Source organism: Talpa europaea, assembly GCF_964194135.1.
Source record: "Talpa europaea genome assembly, chromosome: 3".
Classification (NCBI taxonomy): Eukaryota; Metazoa; Chordata; class Mammalia; order Eulipotyphla; family Talpidae; genus Talpa; species Talpa europaea.
In genome coordinates, this window is record NC_140069.1 from 769,713 (window position 1) to 788,807 (window position 19,095).

Here is a 19,095-nt window from a genome sequence, read left to right on the forward strand (position 1 = left end):
GAGCACAGGACAGGGTTTCAGGGAAACAATAATGGACAGAGACGTGAACCCCTAGGAAGAGACCAGTGTGCGTTCTGTAGGGAAGAGGGACATGGGAAGTACAGTTGTCCCAGGTTACAGGGAAGCGGCAGACGCAATAATTATAGAAGGCAGGATAGAAGACAGAGAACCCCAAGACATGATGATTCACGCAGGGGTTACAGGAGGGGATACAGGAGGAGCACACAGAACCAGGAACCAAGGAGAGAGGAAAGAAGACAGATGTTAGCACAGAGTGGAGGCTCAGATGATGACAGGGAATACAGACAGAGAAGGAATCGAGAGCCCAGCACAGAGGACAGGGGACAAATGACAGCACAGGGTAGAGCCTCAGGTGAAGAAAGGAGGGAATACAGACAGAGTAGAAGGAATCTAGAACCAAGTGCAGAGGAGAGGAGACAGATGATAGTTCATGGAGAAAGTTCAGATGCAGAATAGGGGTGCCCGGGGGCTCCACTAGATCTAGAGAAGCCCCAGGAGGAACTGACCCAGAGACGAAGTCCCACTGGTCTTGTGAACCCATTGAGGACTTGAGGTATTTGTTTAAGAAACAGACAAAAACTTGAATATTACTGACTTCTTTTCCAGTTATTGTTACAGGATACCCAAGGACTCATTTTTTTTCCTGAAGAAACCCTGAGAAAACTAACATGCTCTAACCAATCTTCTTCCTTTCAAAGTTTAGGAGACGTGAAATAACATCTAGGATCATGCATATGCTGCCAGTATTTTTTTTTACACAGAAAGGTTTTCAATCTTGATTTTGATTTTGTTATTTTTTTTTAACTTTTTGCTTTTTTTACCTTTGAGATTTTTTTCTCTGCTTTCTTTTTGTTACTTTGGCCAATGAGTGAAACTGCAGTTGTATGGGATATCCCACGCGTGATAAATGGTAACTAAAGAGCTCTTTGTGTCTATATGTTGTATGTCTGTATGTCTTTTCCTTGTGTCCTTGTCTTGACCTCCAGTGATTGACAAATGGGTATACATGGTGCCCATAGACGTGAAAAAAAAAAAGAGTCTCCAGTTATGAGAAAAACTAAAGGTTATGGTTTCATTGTCAACATTGTGCTACTGAACTAAGCCGGTGCCTTCATAGAGATTGAACATTGTTGTTTCTGTTATTTTTCTGATATTTATGGCAAAGCTTCCCAGAAATCTAAATTCAAGTACAAATTTGGTGGCCTGTCATTTGACTGATGCAAGGAAATTTTGTGGAACCTCAGTAGAGCTCCTGAGACACTCCACAAAGTTTCTCCCTTTCCTCCTGGGAAAGGCATTAGATGAATTTGTTCTATTTGGCTCACCTAGTAGAGTAAAACTAGAAGGGAAGCATTGTCACTTGGGAAATCGGGTAATAACACCTTGACCTGATATGGATGTAAATTGTCAATGATGATTGTCACCTTGTAATATTGCATAATTCAATTGTTTAATATCTACAGGAATTGTTTCTGAAAATATAGGGAGAAAAGGTCTCAACAGATTCCTATTGATGGAACTGTTGAGAGTAAAACTTTTCTACTAAGGACTGAATAGACTTGGAAATACACCTCATATTTACTAAGTTTTCCTTGACATAATACTGATGATTTTTTTGCATTTTGCTCTAAATCCACAAAGTTTTCTTGTTTTGGTGACCAGGATCTGCAGCAAGGTTGTAATTTTTTTTCCAACAAAGCTAACTTGTGTTTGCATTTTCTCTCCCCTTGATACCAACACAGCATAAAAATAGTGGTAGTAATCTTTTACTACTTATCTCAGAGTCTGTTTTTGCATAACTTCCATAGGAATTTTGTTTAAACTGAAAAAAATTGGACATAAGTTTCATTGTGTGGCTTTGTGTGGAGCTCCTCCAGAAAGTTGAAACAGAGCTGAACCAAGAAGAGGAGAACCTGTTTGCCTTGTTTGTAGGGTTCCAGAGACCTCCAAAGAAGGTGAGGAAGCTGCCTCCATGGCAGGACTGGACAACCCGGCCAACGAAAAGTCCCTGGTACCCTCGAGAAGAGGAAGCCCAGGTGGAGTCTGAGGAGACCAACTTGTTCCAGAAGCCCACATGGACCGGATGTCAACAGTTCGCTCTGAATCCTATATGGAGTATTCCAACGAAGCCAGCTAAAAATTGCTGCTTAGTTATTCTGCCCTGTGATTTTATGCAAAAATAGGCAATATGGTTTAAAAGTAGATTTGGTTTGCAAACTTTTGCTATGCTGTTTAAAAAAATTTGGGATCAAGGTTGAGAGAATTTGTTTTTACATAAGTTGAACCATTTTAAGATTTTTTTTCCTGTGATTTTTGACATATCTGCTGTCCTGTTCTGGCTAATGCCTCCAGATGTTTTCTTTCGGCTGGGACTGATGAACTGTTTTCCCAGGAAGGGAGGACTTTCGCTTTCCACAATGGACACTACCTGGAGGGATTCGTTTTCTTTCAGACTGGAACCCTGGAAAACTTTCATCTGAGACTGTATCCCAGCATCCATATGTTTGATCTTCATCACCATGGAAATGGTGGCAAAAAGTGAAAGGGGGGAATTGTTAGGGGGAAATGATGTCCTGAGTTAATCCCATACAGGCTTTGTGGACCCCACCCCACTCCAGACTAAAGCCATCAAGACTCTGGGAAAGACAAATCCCATCACCACCAAGGGAGGGTGGCCGGGACCTGAGGGTGGCGTTGGGCAGCCAGGTTGGATGTAAAACACCAAACACGTGGGCCTTGGGCTCGCTCTGGCTGGCGATCGCTCGCCTCCCGGCTTCACCGCTCCTGGCTGCGGCAGCTCTCAGAGAGCCGTTTTGGGATTCCTGATCGGCGGATCGGGTAGGACTCATTGAAAACTTTGTCCCCACTTTTCTCCCAGAGCTGTGCATGTCCTCATTCCCCTTATCTTGTAAATAAACCTTTTATGAACCTTTCACCTGCGCCTGCAGTGGAGCACTGATAAGTCCTTTCAAGCGCGCGGGTGAGGACCCACGGTCAGGCCCCCCGTTTGGTATCGGGGCTGCTCTACAACAAGGCCTGTTGCGCCGGGCAGCAGCCACTTCAGAGACGGGCCGAGGGCAGGCTGTTCGGGCGGGATGCTGGCGAGAAGGCAAAACCTGGCCTGTGTGTTGACCGAATGATTTCACAGAGTCGGTCCCTCGGGGCAGGAGCACAAGGAGAAGCGCCCCGAAGGAGGCCAGGGTCTGCGCGGGCGCTCGCGGCTTTTTGGGGAGCCGAGTCTGCGCCCCGGGTGAGCGTGACGGCCCGTGCTAGGGGGTGGACCCCAGCGTCCGCCCCGCCCTGCGGGTCCTTCCCCCGAGTCTGGGGCGAGCCCGGGGTGAGCAGGCAGCTCCGGGGACCGCGCGGGCAGCGGCTGGGGAGGGGCAGGGAGGCCGGGCGAGGGCAGAGGCCTTCGGGGGGCCGCTGAGGATGTTACAGGGCAGCCCCGGTACCAAACGGGGTGCCTGACCGTGGGTCCTCACCCGCGCGCTTGAAAGGACTTATCCACGCTCCTCTGCAGGCGCGCGCGGAAGCTTCCTGAGAGGTTTATTCAGCGGCGGGGAAAGGAGGGAAGGCCCGGCTCAGGGGGAAGAGCCGAGACAAGGTTTTCAGTGCGTCCGACCCGACCCGGCGATCTGGAGTCCCCAGTGGCGCTCTGGGAGGGGCCGCGAGCCGGAGCCGGGCAGCCGGGAGGCGAGGAGAGAGGAGGGGCCCCCAAGGCCCACGTGTCTGTGTTCAGCCCCGCCTGGCTGCTGAGCCCCCCTCAGGTCCCAGCCACCTCCCCTCTGGCGGTGACGGGTGGGTCTCTCCCCACGTCCTGACGGCTTTGGTCTGGCGTGGGGGTGGCGTCCACCAAGCCTGCGTGGGATTAGCTCAGGACAGCCTCTCCCTGCCGAGGACAGTGGGTCTCAGGAGCCCTGGGCCGGGGGAGCGACAAAGGGAAACTCTGGGAGAAGAGCTGGGGACGGCCCGTGGGCAGGAGGCCCGAGGCCACGGGCGGAAGAGCCGGTCAGGCCGGGGCGGGAGGCGCGGAGGAGAGAAGGACGTGCTCAAGGACCCCTGGACGCGGCCCGCGCCGGCGCCCCTCGGCCCTCCTGGCAGCGCTGGAGTCTTTGCTTTGGTTCTTTTTCCCCTGAGTGACCCTTTGCTCACGTTCTTGAATAAAGTCTGCCCCTCTCTGCTCGCCCACCTGCAAAGTCTGCCAATTCCCCTTCCGGGCCCCGGGGGGCACATCCCGGGAGGCTCAGGGCTCAATGGGCAGCCCCGGGTCTCAGGCCCCCGCAGCCTCCTGTCCCCCGAAGCCCAAGCCGGGCAAGGAATTCGCGGGGTGTAGCTGAGTGAGCAGGGGAAGCAGACTGTGAGAAAGTGAATCCTCTCACCGCGCCCCACACCTCTGCTGCACCCCAGGTCTTGTGTGCATAAATAAACGAATCTTTTAGAAAAAGAAGAAAGTGAAGAACCAGTTACGGGAAGGCAGGAAGCAGGGACCCCAGGGACGCCGCGCCCCGTCCCGCCTGGGTCCGGGGAGCTGAGCCCTTTTCCTCCACTCCGACGCCTCATCAGCCCTCGCGCGGCTGCTCTTCCTCCCGCGCCCACAGTCCTCGCACACGGCCCGTGCCCCGCTCTTAGCTCAGAGTTTCTCTCTTCACCTCCCCTGGCCGAGATGCACTGTCGCCGTTAGCCTCACATGCCAGCCTCAAACTTACTGCCTCGCCGGCCCTCCCGAGCTCCCCAGCTCTCACCTGGGGGCCTGCCCGGCTCCCCGAGGCCCCTGCTGCGCTGCCCTGCAGCTGCCCCTCAGCCCTGACTGCCCTGGACGCACCCCCAAGGCAAGAAGCAGGGAGCAGGTGGGAGCCACAAGTGTGGGCCGTTCTGTGGGCCCCAATGAGGGGGGGCCGGGGTCCCCTGTCTCCTGCCTCCCTCCTGTTCTCTAGGATCAAAGGAAAGATGGAGTTCAAGGTCACCTCTGAGCAAGGATCCGGTGGGCGGCGTCCCTGAGAGGAGGTGGGCGGCAGCGGACAGTGGGATGAAGGCGGGCGCCGGCCGCCACCCCCCCACCCCCCCTCCGGATCCCAAGAGCGCCGACAAAGGAGGCAGGAATGGAGGCCTCTGACGTGCGCTGCCGTCAGAGGGCGCAGTCCGGAGGCGGCGGCCAACACCCTGATGCCACCGCCTACCCACTTCGCGTCCAGCTGGCTCTCCACAGGGAGGAGGGAAGGGCCAGCTCAGTGGTCAGCCGGCCGTCCCCCTGCCGGGGCGGGGAGGTCCAGTCCCCCACCCCTGTCGCCCTCCTCTGCCCTCATGGCCAGGCGCTGAAGCTGGTCTGCAGGGGACCCCTCCCCGCCCCCCCTTCCGCGCTGCTGGAACATTCGCTCAGGACAGACAGGCCTGTGTGCGGCTGCTACTGCACCCTGCAGGCTGCCCGGCTCTGAGAGCAGACCTGTGGGGGTGGGGCGTGCCCCCCTCTCCGAGTCTCCCCAGCTTCCTCCAGCGATGCTGTCCTGTTCTCGGGGTGCCCCTTCTGCGCGGCCTCAGCGCCGTCTGTGCGCAGCTGTGGGCCCTGGGCCCTCGGGACCGGGGCACGTCTCCGTTATCTGCCGTCATCGCAGTTCCCGCTCGCGGCGCCCGAGGCCCTGTGTCTCCTGGTCGGCCGGGGCAACCTCTGCCTCGGGCCTGCGCAGAGAAAGCTGCAGGCCGCGGAGCTGGGCTGGGTCAGGTGGTGGTGTTCTTTTTCTTTTTTTTAAACTTTGTATAGACGAACCGGGATGCTGGCCAGAGGTGCGGGAGGTGAGAGGCCTCCCCAGAGACAGAGCGGGGAGCAGAACAGGCGGATCCACTGAAACCCACTGCTGAGGGGAACCGCGGGCGAAACAGAAGAGGTCCCTGGCCGGGGATTGAGCTCAGGCTGCAGTGGCTGGGACAGCCTGAGACCGTCCCCCGAGGCCACTGGGGAGGCCCCTCCGGTGTGGTTATCCGTGATGGTCGGTGTTACCCAAGGTCCAGTGTGGAGAAGGCCCAGGGTGCTGGCTGTGTTCCGGGTGGGGTGGGGCTGGAGCTCGAGGCCAGTGCCTGCCCAGAAACCCCAGGGTCATGCCCTGCAGAAGCCCGTACAGGCCTGGAAAAGGGGGGCCTGGACGTGGGCTGCTGGCTGTGGCCGCGCCGGGGCTAGGTTTCAGTTCTCTGCTCCTCAGTCACTTCCACAAACAGGCCTCGGGGCTGTCGAGGCCCAGAGTCTATGCCCCGGCGCGGCAAGTGAGACCTTCCATTCAGCTTCTCTGGTTTCCTCTTGGGTCGGGATTCTCCTCCCTCCTTTGACCGCAGTCCTTTGTGAGAGGTGTCGCTGGTAAACCACGGCTGCCAGGTGCTGGCTGGTAAACCACGGCTGCCAGGTGCTGGCTGGTAAACCACGGCTGCCAGGTGCTGGCTGGTAAACCACGGCTGCCAGGTGCTGGCTGGTAAACCACGGCTGCCAGGTGCTGGCTGGCGGGGGTGGAGCAGAGCCCCGCTCCTGGCCCCAGGCAGTTTGGGGGCCTTGAGTGGACAAGGAAGGTCAAGGCCCAGGGTCCCGGCCAGGCCACGTGACCGGGGCGTGGCCCCTCAGTGCGGACCTCCCCACAGCCAGCCAGGGCCCATGGCGCCCCGTCAGAAGACCCCAGGCAGAGTGCAGACAAGCCCAAGTCTGCCTCAGCACAGACCCCCGCGAGGCCGGCTCTGTGAAGGGTCTCAGCACACCCGCCTTTTTCTTTTCAGCTCTGAGTCTGGTGAATTCTCTGTCCCCACACGCCACCGCACCCCGAGATTGCTCCCCACAACATGGGCTGCTGCATTTTTTCCAGCTGAACTCATTTATCAGCTCTGATGCATTTGTGTACTGGATGCTTTGGTGTTTCCTGCCTCCACCCATCACGGTCTCATTTCTGCGTGACTCTTAACCTCTGGTTTCGGGGTTCCTCAGCTCCTGACGGTGGCCATGAGACTGTAAACCACACCCTGGCAAAGCAGAGCGTCTAGAGATGGTGCATCCGGGAGGAGCCCGGGCAGAGTCCGGAGAACACCTGCGAGGAGAGGCAGGGACTCCTGGCTTAAAGGGGGGCAGGGGCCACTGGGCTCCCTTCCTGGGGTGCATTGTGCAGGCACCCCCGCGGCATTGGTTTCTAAGTCACCCCCTACTGTGCTCCTGGGTGTTGTTTTATTCATTGTTAATTTTATTATTATTATTTTTTAAAGATGCATTCGTTTATGCATACAAGACCTGGGGTGCAGGCGGTGAGAGAACTCCCCAGAGACAGAGCGGGGAACAAAACAGGCAGACTGACTGAAATCCACTGCTGAGGGGAGCAGCGGGCGAGACAGGAGAGGCCTGCTGTGCCCTGTGGGCAAGCTCCCTGGCCGGGGATGGGCTCAGGCCGCAAAGGTGACCGCCTGAGACTAACCCCGGGCTCCCAGGGAGGCCCAGTCATATGGTATTTTAAAGATAATAACCAGAATTGCTAGTGAGGGGCACCCCGGGACCCCCAAACTCGCACACTCTAAAGGGTTGGGCCTCGCACGCCGAGTGTGGAGGGGCTGTGACGGGTCAGCGCGCCGGAGGCAGAAGCATGACCGTTTCCCCATGGCCACCCTCAGGCACCCACCCCTGGGGGACGTGAGGGGGCGTGCCTGGAAGTCTACCCCCCAGGCGCCTTCTGGGGTGAGCCATGGGAAGGGAGAAGGGGCCAAGCGGGGGCGAAGCAGCACCGGAGGGCGAGTCCCAGCACCTCCTGGGGTCTCGGCCTCCCCAGTCTCCCCGCCGCTCTGCCCAGTGTCCCCAGTGCAAGCCCACAGCTCGCAGCTGCCGGGATCCTTCGCCAGGAGCCCCTCCTCGAGCCCAGAGCCCCCACCCCAGACAGAGCCCCCGCCCCAGACAGAGCCCCCTTGCTTAGCCCCCCTGGGGGGCTGCTCCAGAAAGGCCTCTGCCGCCGGGGTTGAGGCTGGGCCAGCTCTCCTGCCCCGGGCCGGCGCCGTGGGCTGAGGGCGCTGGTGCGGCGGCCACATGTCCTCTGGTCGCCCCCAGAGCAGGAGCCGCCGCTGCCGCGTGGTGCCTGAGCCAAGGGCCTCGGCATTTGCTTCGGGGAAGTTCCGTCCAGGGCGTGGAGGCGCGGGAAGGCACTTGCAGAACAGGGTCAGTGTCAGGAGGCGACCTCGTCACCCACCTGACCCGGGCAGGGGCTTCGGATGCGCCGTGGGAACTTCCCGCGTTCCAAGCAGACTTGGCTCTCGGTACCGGCGAGGCCGGGGTCCCGCCAGAGGCCGGCGGAGGCAGCCGCCAGGGCAGGAGGGTCTGTCCTCCGGGAGGGTCACTAGGCAACTGGCCGCTGGTCACGAAGGAAGACGAGCGCTGGCGGAGGCATCGTCCACTCAGCAGGGCCGGCCCCTGCGCTCCGGCGCCAGGTGCACACGCTGCCTGGCCGGCCTCGAGCCGGCCCCAGTCTCGCCCAGTCTGAGGGATGCTCTGCTCCCCGGCCGGCCGCGAGCCTCCCCCCGCCAGGTCTCTGCCTGCCCAGTGCCCTTTCCAGGAGGACCCGCTCTCCGTGGAGCCAAACCAGCTCTTCCCTCCACACAAGCACGGCTCTGCCCCGGCCCCGGGGTTCCAGCCTCAGGTTCTAGGCCGAGGAGGACCACGCAGGCCGCAACACCAGCCCCCGGACTCGGGCAGGTGGAGGAAGCGCTCCCGCCAGGGCGCCGCGCAGGGGCCGGCTGGCCGACAGCGCCGCCCGCTGGAGAGCAGCCCCGCTCTGCCGTCCCGGGATGGGCCTCCGAGCCCACCCCGCTGCTGCCCGGGAGGGCTGCCCTTGGTCCCGGTCTCTCTAGCAGCTGCGGGGAGCAGCCGTGTGCGTGTGCGGCCGCCAGGGGTGTCTCTGATGGGGGAGGAACTGGGCAGGACTGGGGTGAGAGGCCGGGAAGGAGGGGTCACCGGCCAGAGCTGGAGACTGGGCCAGAGGAACCAACGCAGCCGTTCAATGAGCGACCCAGGACTGACCAAGGAAGGCCAGGCGCAGGCGGGGGGGGGGTGGGGCACGGAGCCTGAGGGCGGGTGGAGAAGCATCTCCGTCCTCCCCAGCAGAGAGGCGCTCGGGCCAGCCCTGGAGAGGATCCATCTCCCCGCAGTTGCAATCCCTGCGGCCTGCGGCCACACAGGGCTTCTCACCGACCCCCTCCGGGGAGCTCCCCCGGGCTGCCCCCTGTGGCCTCGCAGGTGTCCACCAGCGTCCCTTGTTCTTCCCTCCCCGGCAGGACAAACCTGCCCCTTCGGCCACGGCCGGTCGGTGAAAGGGTCTGCGTGGTAAAGGAGAGGCGAGCCCGGCTAAATTCTCAAAGGGGGGGGGAATTTATCGCCCCCCCTCCCGCCCCCCGCCCCCCCCCCCCCGGGATTCACAGACCCAGGGTGGGGGTTGGTGAAGCCGCTGGCTGTCAGGGGAAGGCAGCTTTTTACAGGGTGGGGAGAGGAAACCGGTGGGGGAGCTGCTGTGAGGACCAGAGCTGTTCTCTGAGGTGGCAGCAGGCCCGTTCTCGCCCCCAGGCGGCCCCTCCTTCTCTCCCCCGTCGACCTTTCACTGTGTCCTGAAGAAACTCGCCTGGACCTGGTGGGTGGCGCTGAGGGGGCTCTGGGGACACTTCCCGGAGGAATCCAAGGACCCGCTCTCTCTCTCTGGACCTGACACCTCCAAGGGGACGTCCCCTCGCAGCCCCTGGGCCTCCAGCTGCCCTGGGTCCCCGTGCGAAGCCCTGTGTGGCCATGGTGGAGGGGGGTGCTGAGGGGCCTTCTGGGGCTGCAGCTTGCCCACGCCCTGCCCGCACTCTGAGGTGCCCTGGCTTGATTCTGACCTCATTTACCACGAGCCTCCCTGCCTTATCTGGCTAAGGGAGATTAGGGCCTGGTGGCTTTGTTACGCAAATCTGCCCAATCTCACGCCCCAACCATAAGTTTTGTTAAGCAAAAGTTGTCAAAAGCTTTCGGCTGGGCTGCTAGGTCGCAGCAAACCACAAGCAGCTGGAGGCCTGCACCCCAAGGCGTGGCCAGATACACAGTGACACAGCAAGTGCTGGGGGGGGGGCACCCCGCTGGGCCCGGAAGCCTGGCAGGCTCTAGGACACAGCACACCCCAACCCCCCAGTCCTGGCCGTCCTCCCTTGAGGCCCTGTCACAGCGCAGGCCCCCTCCTGGCCCCTCTGTCCTGGCCGGGTCCTCCCCGAGGCACTCCCTCCATGTGGGCCTTGGGCAGACACCGGCTCCACAGGCTGTCCTGCTCTGTCCCCTCTTTTTCCTGACGGTCACTCGGTCACCCCACCTAGCCGCTCGCTCTCCAGGGAGGGGCTGTGGAGCCCCAAGGACCGCAGAGGAAAGCTACGTGAGGGGTGCAGAAGCAGAACAGGCTGGGGCGCGTCCAGGGCAGTCAGGGCTGAGGGGCAGCCGCAGGGCAGCGCAGCAGGGGTCTCGGGGAGCCGGGCAGGCCCCCAGGTGAGGGCTGGGGGGCTCTGCGAGGCAGTAAGTTTTGAGGCTGGAATGTGAGGCTAATGGGGACAGTGGATCTTGGGAGCCCTCGGCCAGGGGAGCTGGGGTGCATCTGCCGGAGGGGTCGGCCCCGGGGAGGAAGAGCCAGTCACAAAAGGACACGAAAGCCAGGGCGTCGGTGGAAGAGCCTCCCCGGAGACCGGTGACCAGTGGCGGCAGACGCGCCTCCTCTGGAGTTGGCGAGTTTTCTGTCGACGGGACATCCTGCCTGCTCTGCTCTCGCGGCCAGTGCCAGTCGGAGCGCAGCTCCCTCCCGGGGGCTCAGGGCCGCCCTCTGCTCTCCCACCCTGGCTCGTGCCTGTGCTCAAACGCCCCCTTCTCCAAAGAAAAGCTTTCATTTTAAAATCTAATTTTAAGTTAACAAATGACACTTGAAACCGCAGCTTCCTCCTCACTGTGACCCGGACTCTGGCTCCAAAGCCGGCCCCTGCGTCGGCCACTAAGCCGGGCACAGGCGCTTCTTAAGTCACTTCTCACCATGGCAGAGAAATGCGACCGGGGGATGGAGTGCAGGCCCAGGAGGAGGCAGGGGGCAGGCACGAGGGATGGCAGAGGGGCGGGGAGAGGAGGGGGACCCTCATCCTCAGCCCCGACAGAGGAAGGGGGGAGGCAGCTCTTGGGGGGACCGTGGGTTACGCGAAGCGCTGCCCCTGCTGACCAGTTTCTAGAGGTTGCGCTTCCTTGGCTCCCCGGTGGTGGTGGGGGACACCCTGAGGAGCTGAGATTCCCTCTGAGAGGAAAGAAAATGCAAAGGACGTGGGGGCAGGAAGCGGGCAGCAGCCAGGCCACTGTAAGGGCCCCCAGGCCTGCCACTGCCCGCGCCCATGAAGGTGCCTTATGACAAACCCTTTCTGCCCGAGCCCTGGGCTTACAGGCCGGGCGGCTGCCAGAGACCCTAGTCACCTGCATGACTCCTCCTGACGCCTCCAGGGGCTCCTGTCCTAAGGCCAGTCCCACCCCCACCGGGACCAGACCCGGAGGGAGCCGCAGCCTCTCCTGGGTGGGCTGCCCGCCGGGTCTCACTCCCCAGCCGCCTGCCAGCCCAGCAGCCTCAGACGCTGTCTCCTGCCCAAGGGCCACTTCTGACAGGCACTCAAGCTCCCTGCGTCTGCAGTCTCAAAAATAACCAGCTTAAGATAATCCTTAGGCCAAAGGCCTATTTGGGGTTCACATTCTGTTCCCCTTCTATGCGTGCGTGTGGTGGTTGGCTGAACCCCCAGTGCTCAGCAGCCTCCCTGTGTCCAGATCCCCGGCCCCACGCAGGGCGGGGGAACATGTGGACCCAGAGCTTCTGAGGGTGCCCAGGCCACAGTGCTGGAGAGCCCGGGCTCTCGTGAGGGCACAGGGCAGCGAGGGCAGGGGTGGCCCAGGGTGGCCCCACGCACCCGCCCACTGAGGGACGAGCCTGCAGAGGCAGCGTGTCTTGCACCTCGTGGCTGCCGGTGCAACCTTGAGTCCGTGGGGAGAAAGGGAGACCAGCAGCCACAGCCAGCGCCGGGCAGTGTCAGGACAGCAGGCGTGGGCTGGGAGAACCCCAGGGATGCTCCAGAGGGGCCTCCAGGGCAGGTTGGAGCCGAGGGTGCTCAGATGGGCCACAGCCCAGGATGAGGGTCAGGTGACAGGGGACCTGTCCTGCAGAGCAGGCAGGGGACAGGCAAGGGGACTGGAGTGGCCCGGCCTGCACGCGGGCGCCTGGGAATGCAGCCCTGCCCCAGGATTCGGCACTATAGGCCCCAGAGCCGGCCTCTGGGCTCTGGTGTCCTCTACCCCGGGAGCCGGCCCCTGGGCGTGCAGGGCTGTGGGCGGGCGGGCAGCCAGGGCTGGGAGGAGCAGCCGTGGCCGGGCCAGAGGGGCCAGAGTGAGGGTGGGGGGTGGACAGGGGGCTCCTGCTCAGGCCTGTTGCCCTGCCCCCGGCCCACTGCTCTCACCCGCTGGGCTCCTGCCTGTGTCCAGAGGCCTGTCATGTGGCCCCGGGCGCTCTAGCCCCATCCCGGCAGTCTGGCCAGTGTCCTTCCGGGGTCCAGAGTCCTCGGGGTGCAGGCTCACCTGGGAGTGGAGGGCGGGGACTTGAGGAGAGGCTTACTCAGGGGCCTGGCCCCTGTCACCACCTTATCACAGTCTCCACCCCACCTGCTGCGAGCCTGGCCCAGGGTGTGGAGCCCAAGGCCCTCCCAGGGCAGAGCGGACGGGCAGCTTAGGGAGGCCGCGCTCGCAGACGCCCTCCTGGCGGGGCCCGCGTGGGGCCTGGGAGGGCAGAGCCGGGCCCGCAGGGCGATTCCCGAGGGTGTCTACCCTGGCTGCTGGCTCATCCCACCCACGTGATGTCGCCGGGGCTGTGACTCTCCATGCAGAGTGCGGGCCCCGGAGTGACTAATGTGGCTGAGGTGGCGCGTAAGGCCCGCTGACCTCCCAGGCCAGGTGCCGGGGCCTGAAGGCAGGGCCACCATCACTCCACACGTCTGCACCGCGTCCCTCCCCCCCCATCGCCACAATGTCACCCCCACCGTCATGCCCCTAGCGCTGCCGCCCCAGGAACAGGAGCCCTGGCCAGCGTGCCTCCAGGACGAACAGATTTCCCTTACGTGGGGTTCATCGTCCTCCCCTACTCCTCCCCACACCCTAAATTCCACGGTCCTTTCAGGCTTAAAACCCTGTTCCTCCATGAGGCTCCCCAGTGCTCGAGGCCCAGAACCCCAGGCCCGACGGGTCCAGCCCCGCAGGCACTGCTGAGGGGCAGCGCCAGCCTGGGCAGTGAGTACGGTGGGCACTTGGGGTCAGCAGCCGCAGGGCCACCGCCACTCACCACTCCATGACGGCGGATGGGGTCCGCCCTCCCCAAGGCCTGCTGCGAGGGGCTTGCGGGTGGCCAGGGTCTGCACTGAGCCAGCCGGGCGGCAGGGCAGGCGCTGCCCACTCCATGGGGCTCCCCATTGCCCTCCTGTCCCAGCCCCAGCCTGTAGCCACTGCACTTAGGGTCCCCTGCGCGGAACCCGGGGCCGCCTGTGTCCCGCTGGGCGCGCTTGGCAGATAAGGGGCCACGTCTGGTCCCGGCTGCTGCCACGGGGCCCCAGCACAGGCGCTGCCCTCGTCCCGAGCCCGCGCGGTCTCTGGCTGCTGCCCAGTGTCCATAGGGCCGGGGCCCAGGAGAGCTTGCTTCCTGACCCTTTGCCTTCCAGAGGCTTCTGTGGGGTGTGACGTCACACAGCGTCCCCCCGCCCCGGCCCTCCTCCCTCCTCTGACCAGGCTGCGCCTGGCTCCTGCCGCTGCTCGCCGGCCGGCCCTCATGCTGCTGCCCACGCCTGTCGCTGCCCGCCCCTCGGCTTGTCCCCCAGACAAGAGTCTGGTGAGAACTCGCTTGCCGGCCGCCGCGGGCAGCTTCCTCACTCTGCCGCGGGCGTGCGGCTCCAGGTCACTGACCGCGCTCTGCCCGTCGCGGGGCGGACGGTGGCTGTGACTCACGGGGCGGGCGGCCGTGGCTGTGGGGAGTCCAGCACAGCCGGCCTGCTTTCCTGTCCACTGGACCTGCCTGGGGGTCGAGAATGGGCTTGGAGGAGCCTGCTGGGGGCGCTGCCAGTGGGGGGCTGGGCCTGTCCCGACCTGGGGCCTCAAGTTGGGAGGCAAAGCCCCTCAGGGACAGTGGGACTCTGGGGGCAGCTGGGACTCCGTGACCTGCCCATGGCCTCCCCTGGCTTTGGCTCCCCTGCCCACGGGTCAGGTCAGGCTCACACCCGGAGGCAGCCAGCACAGCCCCCCAGCCCCTCCCGCCGGGCCCGTGACCCCGCATTGCGCTCTCGGGCCTCTGGGGGTGGAGGCACGAGCCAGGGCCCCAGCTCTGCCACGTCCACGGCCTCAGGGAGAGCCGTGCTGGGCTCCTCAGCCCTGTTGGAGGAGCAGAGGGCCAGGCGGGCTCTGGAGAAGTCGTGTGTCCCCTGCTTGTGACCTGGGCAGGGACGCGACCTCCGGCCTCTGCTTTGGGCCAGGCCGTGGCACTCAGGAGGGGCCCTGGGCTCTGGGCCCCAGCCCGGGTGGTGGGGCTCAAGGCAGGTCCAGGGGCAGCCCTGGGCGGCCTTCATCCTGGCCAGCGGTGGGAGGTGGACCCCGTCTCTGGTGTCCAGGCCCCCTCCAGCCCTCTGGGCTGGGCTGGGCTACTCCCTCTCCCAGCCACTGCCCCCCCGCCTGCTCTCTGGGGACCGGGGCTCCCGTCTGCTTACTCCTGCCTGGGGTTACTGCCTGGTGCCGGCGAGTGGGTCCGGGGACCTGGGCCGCCCCACGCCCGGGGCTGTCTCCGAGGCCGAGGCTGTCCTCGGGGGCGACCGAGGGGAGACGCGGCGCACAGGTAAGACGCACCGCAGAGCGGCTCGGGTGCGGCTGATGCTGGCCCCAGGCCCCCTGATCTTAGGAGGCGGCACCGCTTCCATAAAAGGAAGGCCGCGACTTGGGGCTCTGGGCCTTCCTTTCTGGGGCTGCCTGCGGGGACAGCCCTCCACACCCGTGACGCAGACTCCCTGCTGGCCGCTGCCACAGCTAGCGGACCCACAGGTGCTCGCCGCCGACTCACCGCGCCCGCTGAGGTGAGTAAGCGGCTGTCTGGCCCCGCCCGCCGTGCTATAAGGCCCGCGGCCCTCTGGCCAGCAGGTACCCTCCTCGGCCCGCCACCCATGGGGACCCGACTGCTGCTGCTGCTGCTGCTGCTGCTGCTGCTGCCGCCTCGGCCGGGTGAGCCTGGCGTCCCCCGCCCACACCCTGCCTGCCTCCCCGAGGGCGGCCCAGGTCCCGCTGCCTGGGGGCTGGGTCACAGAGGGTCCCACACACGTCTGCCCCGGCCCTGAGCTGCTCTGGGCAGCCCTGGCGGAGCACCCTCGGGGCTGGGCTGCTGTGGCTGAGCTGTCACCAGGGCTGGTCTGGGCTGGTGCGGGCAGGTAGGAGCAGGGAGGTCTCAGGGCTCCGGGGTGGAGGTCGGGGCAGCTCCTGCTTCTTAAAGAGCTGACAGGGAGGCCCCCAGCAGCCCCGCCACACCATGCACCCACGGTTCGGGAGACAGCACCCCGGCTTGGCCTCTGACCCCCACTGTGCCCCCAGCCCAGGCACTGAGTTGCCACCAGTGCACCTCTGCCCGGGGGACCTGCCTCCGGCCCACATCTTGTGACACCGGTGCCCGCTATTGCCTGACCACGTGGAACAGTGAGTGTGGGCTGGGGGGTGGGGGGGCCTTGGGAGCCGGAGGGGCCTGGGGGGGGAGGTCTGGGGGGTCTGGGGGGCCGTGGGCTGCTGCCTGACCACATGGGACAGTGAGTGCGGGCTGGGGGGCGGGGGCGAGACTGGGCCTAGCAGCTCTAAGGGACTGGGCAGTGTCCTCCCTCCAAGCGAGAATGAGGCTGTGGCCTCCACCGAAGGCCCGTGGAGTGGCGAGCAGGTGGCCGAGCGGATGGGCCTCCCCAGGCACACATTGCGCCTGCTGCGTTGTGGTTACTGGACACGGCTGAGGGGGAGGGGGAGGAGAAGCTCAGGGCAGGGCCGTGAGGCTGGACCTGGCCACAGGTGCTGACCCCGGGTGCCCTGAGACCCGGCCCCACTTACCTCCCGCTGTGCGCCCCGTTGCTGGGCGGGTGCCGCGGGACGGCTGGACATGCTGCTCACCGGGCGGGGCGGCTCTCAGCTCCCACCTTGTGTTTTCCAGCCCCCCCCGGTCAGGGAACGAAGGTCATCAAGTCCTGTGCTTACAGATGCCCAGGAATCCAGGAGAGCCTGCCCTTCTCCTGGGCCTCCTGCTGCAATGCCGACCTCTGCAACCGCGCGGGGACCCGGGGGCCCGGCCACGCGCTGCCGCTGCTGCTCAGCCTAGGCGCCGCCTACCTCAACCGGTAGGGTAGGCCCGGGCCGCCTGTGGACACCGCCTCTGCCCCACCTCCAGGGGATGGATTCCAGGACACGGCGGCTCAGCCCTCGCCTCTGTCCAGGGTGATGGCCCTGACTGCCCCAGGGGGCCTCGCAGGCTGAGCCCCTGGTGGCTGCTGGTCTGTCTCCCCAGAGGCCGCTGCCCCTGTCCTGCACACCATCCTATTAAAGCGACACTGGACCGCCGGCCCTGTCAGAGCCTGTGGTCCGCACTGCCCCGGGGCCCGAAGCAGCAGCCCAGGCGCCCCTGCAGGGCACAGGCTGGTCCTGGCAGACAAAGGTCTCCTGGGGGCCGCCTGCAGGACCTGGCCGCCCCGGCCATCGAGACCAGCCCCAGAGGACACCAGAAGGGGAGCTGTGCCAGGACAGAGGGTTCCTGACCCGGCCCGTGCACACCCACAGGCAGGGCAGGGCTTTGTGGCTGACAGGGCCAGCGCTGCTGGTTGCTGGCGTGAAGCATGGCCAGGTGCTCCGCTCGCCACACCTCAAATTGTTAGGGGGATGCAGCATGGGTTGGGGGCAGGGTCCACCCCGGGGGACCCCGTTATTAAAGTGTCACTGGTCCCCCTGCGTGGTGTCCTGTGTGAATGTGACTGGGGAACACATGTCAGGTGGGCCTGGTATAGTGGCCTCGTCCGGCGTACCCTTCCCTGCAGGGTCCTCGACCCCCGCCTGTGGCCACTGGTGCCCCCACTTCTCCTGGGTGGACCGCACGGCTGGCGCGCTGTGGCCTGGGACCCCGGGCGGGTTGGGCAGGGTCGACAGCCTTGTGCACCCCCGCCCACCACCTTCTAGAAGAATCTGCAGCCTCAGTCCCTTCCTTGTTCCCAGCTCCAGACCGCGGCTCCGGGATGGAACGGGAAGCGGGGCGGCCAGAGTGCCGCCTGGGGGTGCCAGCCCGCCTGGGGCACCGCTTGCTCAGGGGCTGTCCCCCCCCGCTGGGCCCTGACTGCAGTGGGGCTCCTGGCAGCTCCCTGACTTGCGGGGTCCAGCAGCTTTTGGTGGCAGGGCTGGGCCTGGGGCTCCCTCCTGTGCCCCCTGCTGGGCCGGGGCGGGGTGCTGGGCACTGGGCAGATGCCCCCCACCGCCCTGCCTGCGCACGAGGAAGCGGGAAGAGGCCCTTACAGGGAAGGTCCAGGGAAGCTGCGCGACGCCCAGCGCGGACCCCACCTCACCTGCCCGCAGCCCGCGGGTTTCCTTCGGGGACCTTGACCGCCAGCGCCCCCTGCCGGTGGACGGAGGCAGAGGCCGGCTGTCTGGCCCCCCCCGGCCCCCCCGCCCCCCCCCCCCGTTTCCCGGCCCCACCCCACCTGCCCGCGCCCCCGCTCCTGCCCCCGCAATGGTCCCCTCGGCCCCCTCCTGGCCAGGACGCCGCAGACCCCACGGCCTGTCTCAGCCAGGCCCAAGGGCGCCCTAGGGAGCCCAGGGAGGCAGGCAGGGAGGGGCTCCAGGGCAGCCTGGGTCCGTGGGTTCCCCCCTCCGCAAAGGCCCCCCGGCACCCGGTCCCCGCCCCTGAGTCTCCCGAGCCTGCTCTGCCGGAGGCCGCGGCTGTGCTGGCCGCAGGGCCCCGGGTCAGGAGGCCGAGCCGCCACCCCTTGCACCCGTGGGCGGCTGAGCGTTGGGGGCTCGGGGCCCAGCAAACGGGGCAGTCACTGCCGAGGGCGAGAAGCCCCACCCCAGCCGGGGGACAAAGGAGAAAAGTCAAACTGGGATGCTGGTGCGGGGGTCACCCGGCTGCGCCCTTTGCCTTGGCCACGTGACCTCAAGGACAGCAAACCGCTGACACGGGACGAGCTGGGGCGCCGAGCACCGCAGCCCCACAAAGTCACAGCCTTGACCTGAGCAGGGCAGGTGCCCTGGGGTGAAGCCGCGGCAGCCCCGCTGGAGGAGCACCTACTGCCTCCCACAAGGCCCGTCAGAGCCTGGGGGTGCCTCACCCGGCTGCTGCAGGCGAGACCCGGTGCCCCTGGACCACAGAGCCCGCTCCACCCCGCCCCTGCCCCCCAGTGAGAGGAAGGAGCCATTCCATGCCTTCTGCCTGGGGTGGGCCTCGCTGCAGTCAGGGCCCGTGGGGGCCCCAGGGCCAACCCCAAGTCCACGTCTCCTCCGGGCAGACGCCTGGCCAGGCTGGCGGGGCTGAGGCGGGGGTGCCCACTAGCCACGGTCTGGGGTGTCCTAGAGCCGGCACGGGAGGCCGCCAGCCAGGAAGTCTGGGAGCAACAGAGCAGGGTCCAGGCAGAGCCCGGTCACAGGCAGGCCAGCCACCCTTTCCCCCTCTCCTCCCCGTGGGGCCTTCCTCCCAGCAGCCCTGGGTGCGGTCAAAGGTCCAAGCCAGGGAGGCAGAGCCCCTGCTGACCAGCCTGGCCCAGCCTGGCTGGATGGTCTAGGTGCCCCGTGGGGAGGGGGCTGGGCCTGGGGTGCGGGGACCCCCAGCTGCTTCTACCCTCTGAAGAATTCCTGGGGGTCCTCCCTGGCAGCGCAAGGGGTTAAGCACCACACTATGAACCCATCCGCAGCCTCTGCAGCACAAGTTCGATCCCCAGCTGGCCAGGGAGAAACCCACATGGTGAGGCAGACCTCTCCTGTCGTGCCTGCTGCTCCCCTCAGCAGTGGGTTTCAGTCAGTCT

General features: G+C 64.5%; 1 protein-coding gene across 1 annotated transcript; it reads left to right on the forward strand.

The window, feature by feature from the left end:
• Positions 1-15,231: 15,231 nt before the first annotated feature.
• Positions 15,232-16,438, forward strand: LOC311168300 (ly-6/neurotoxin-like protein 1; the record flags this gene model as incomplete). The annotated part of the gene is made up of 3 exons (XM_084229674.1): positions 15,232-15,289; positions 15,653-15,754; positions 16,251-16,438. The coding sequence occupies 3 exons, from the start codon at positions 15,232-15,234 to the stop codon at positions 16,436-16,438; spliced, it is 348 nt and encodes a 115-aa protein (XP_084085800.1).
• Between the last annotated feature and the right edge of the window lie 2,657 nt (positions 16,439-19,095).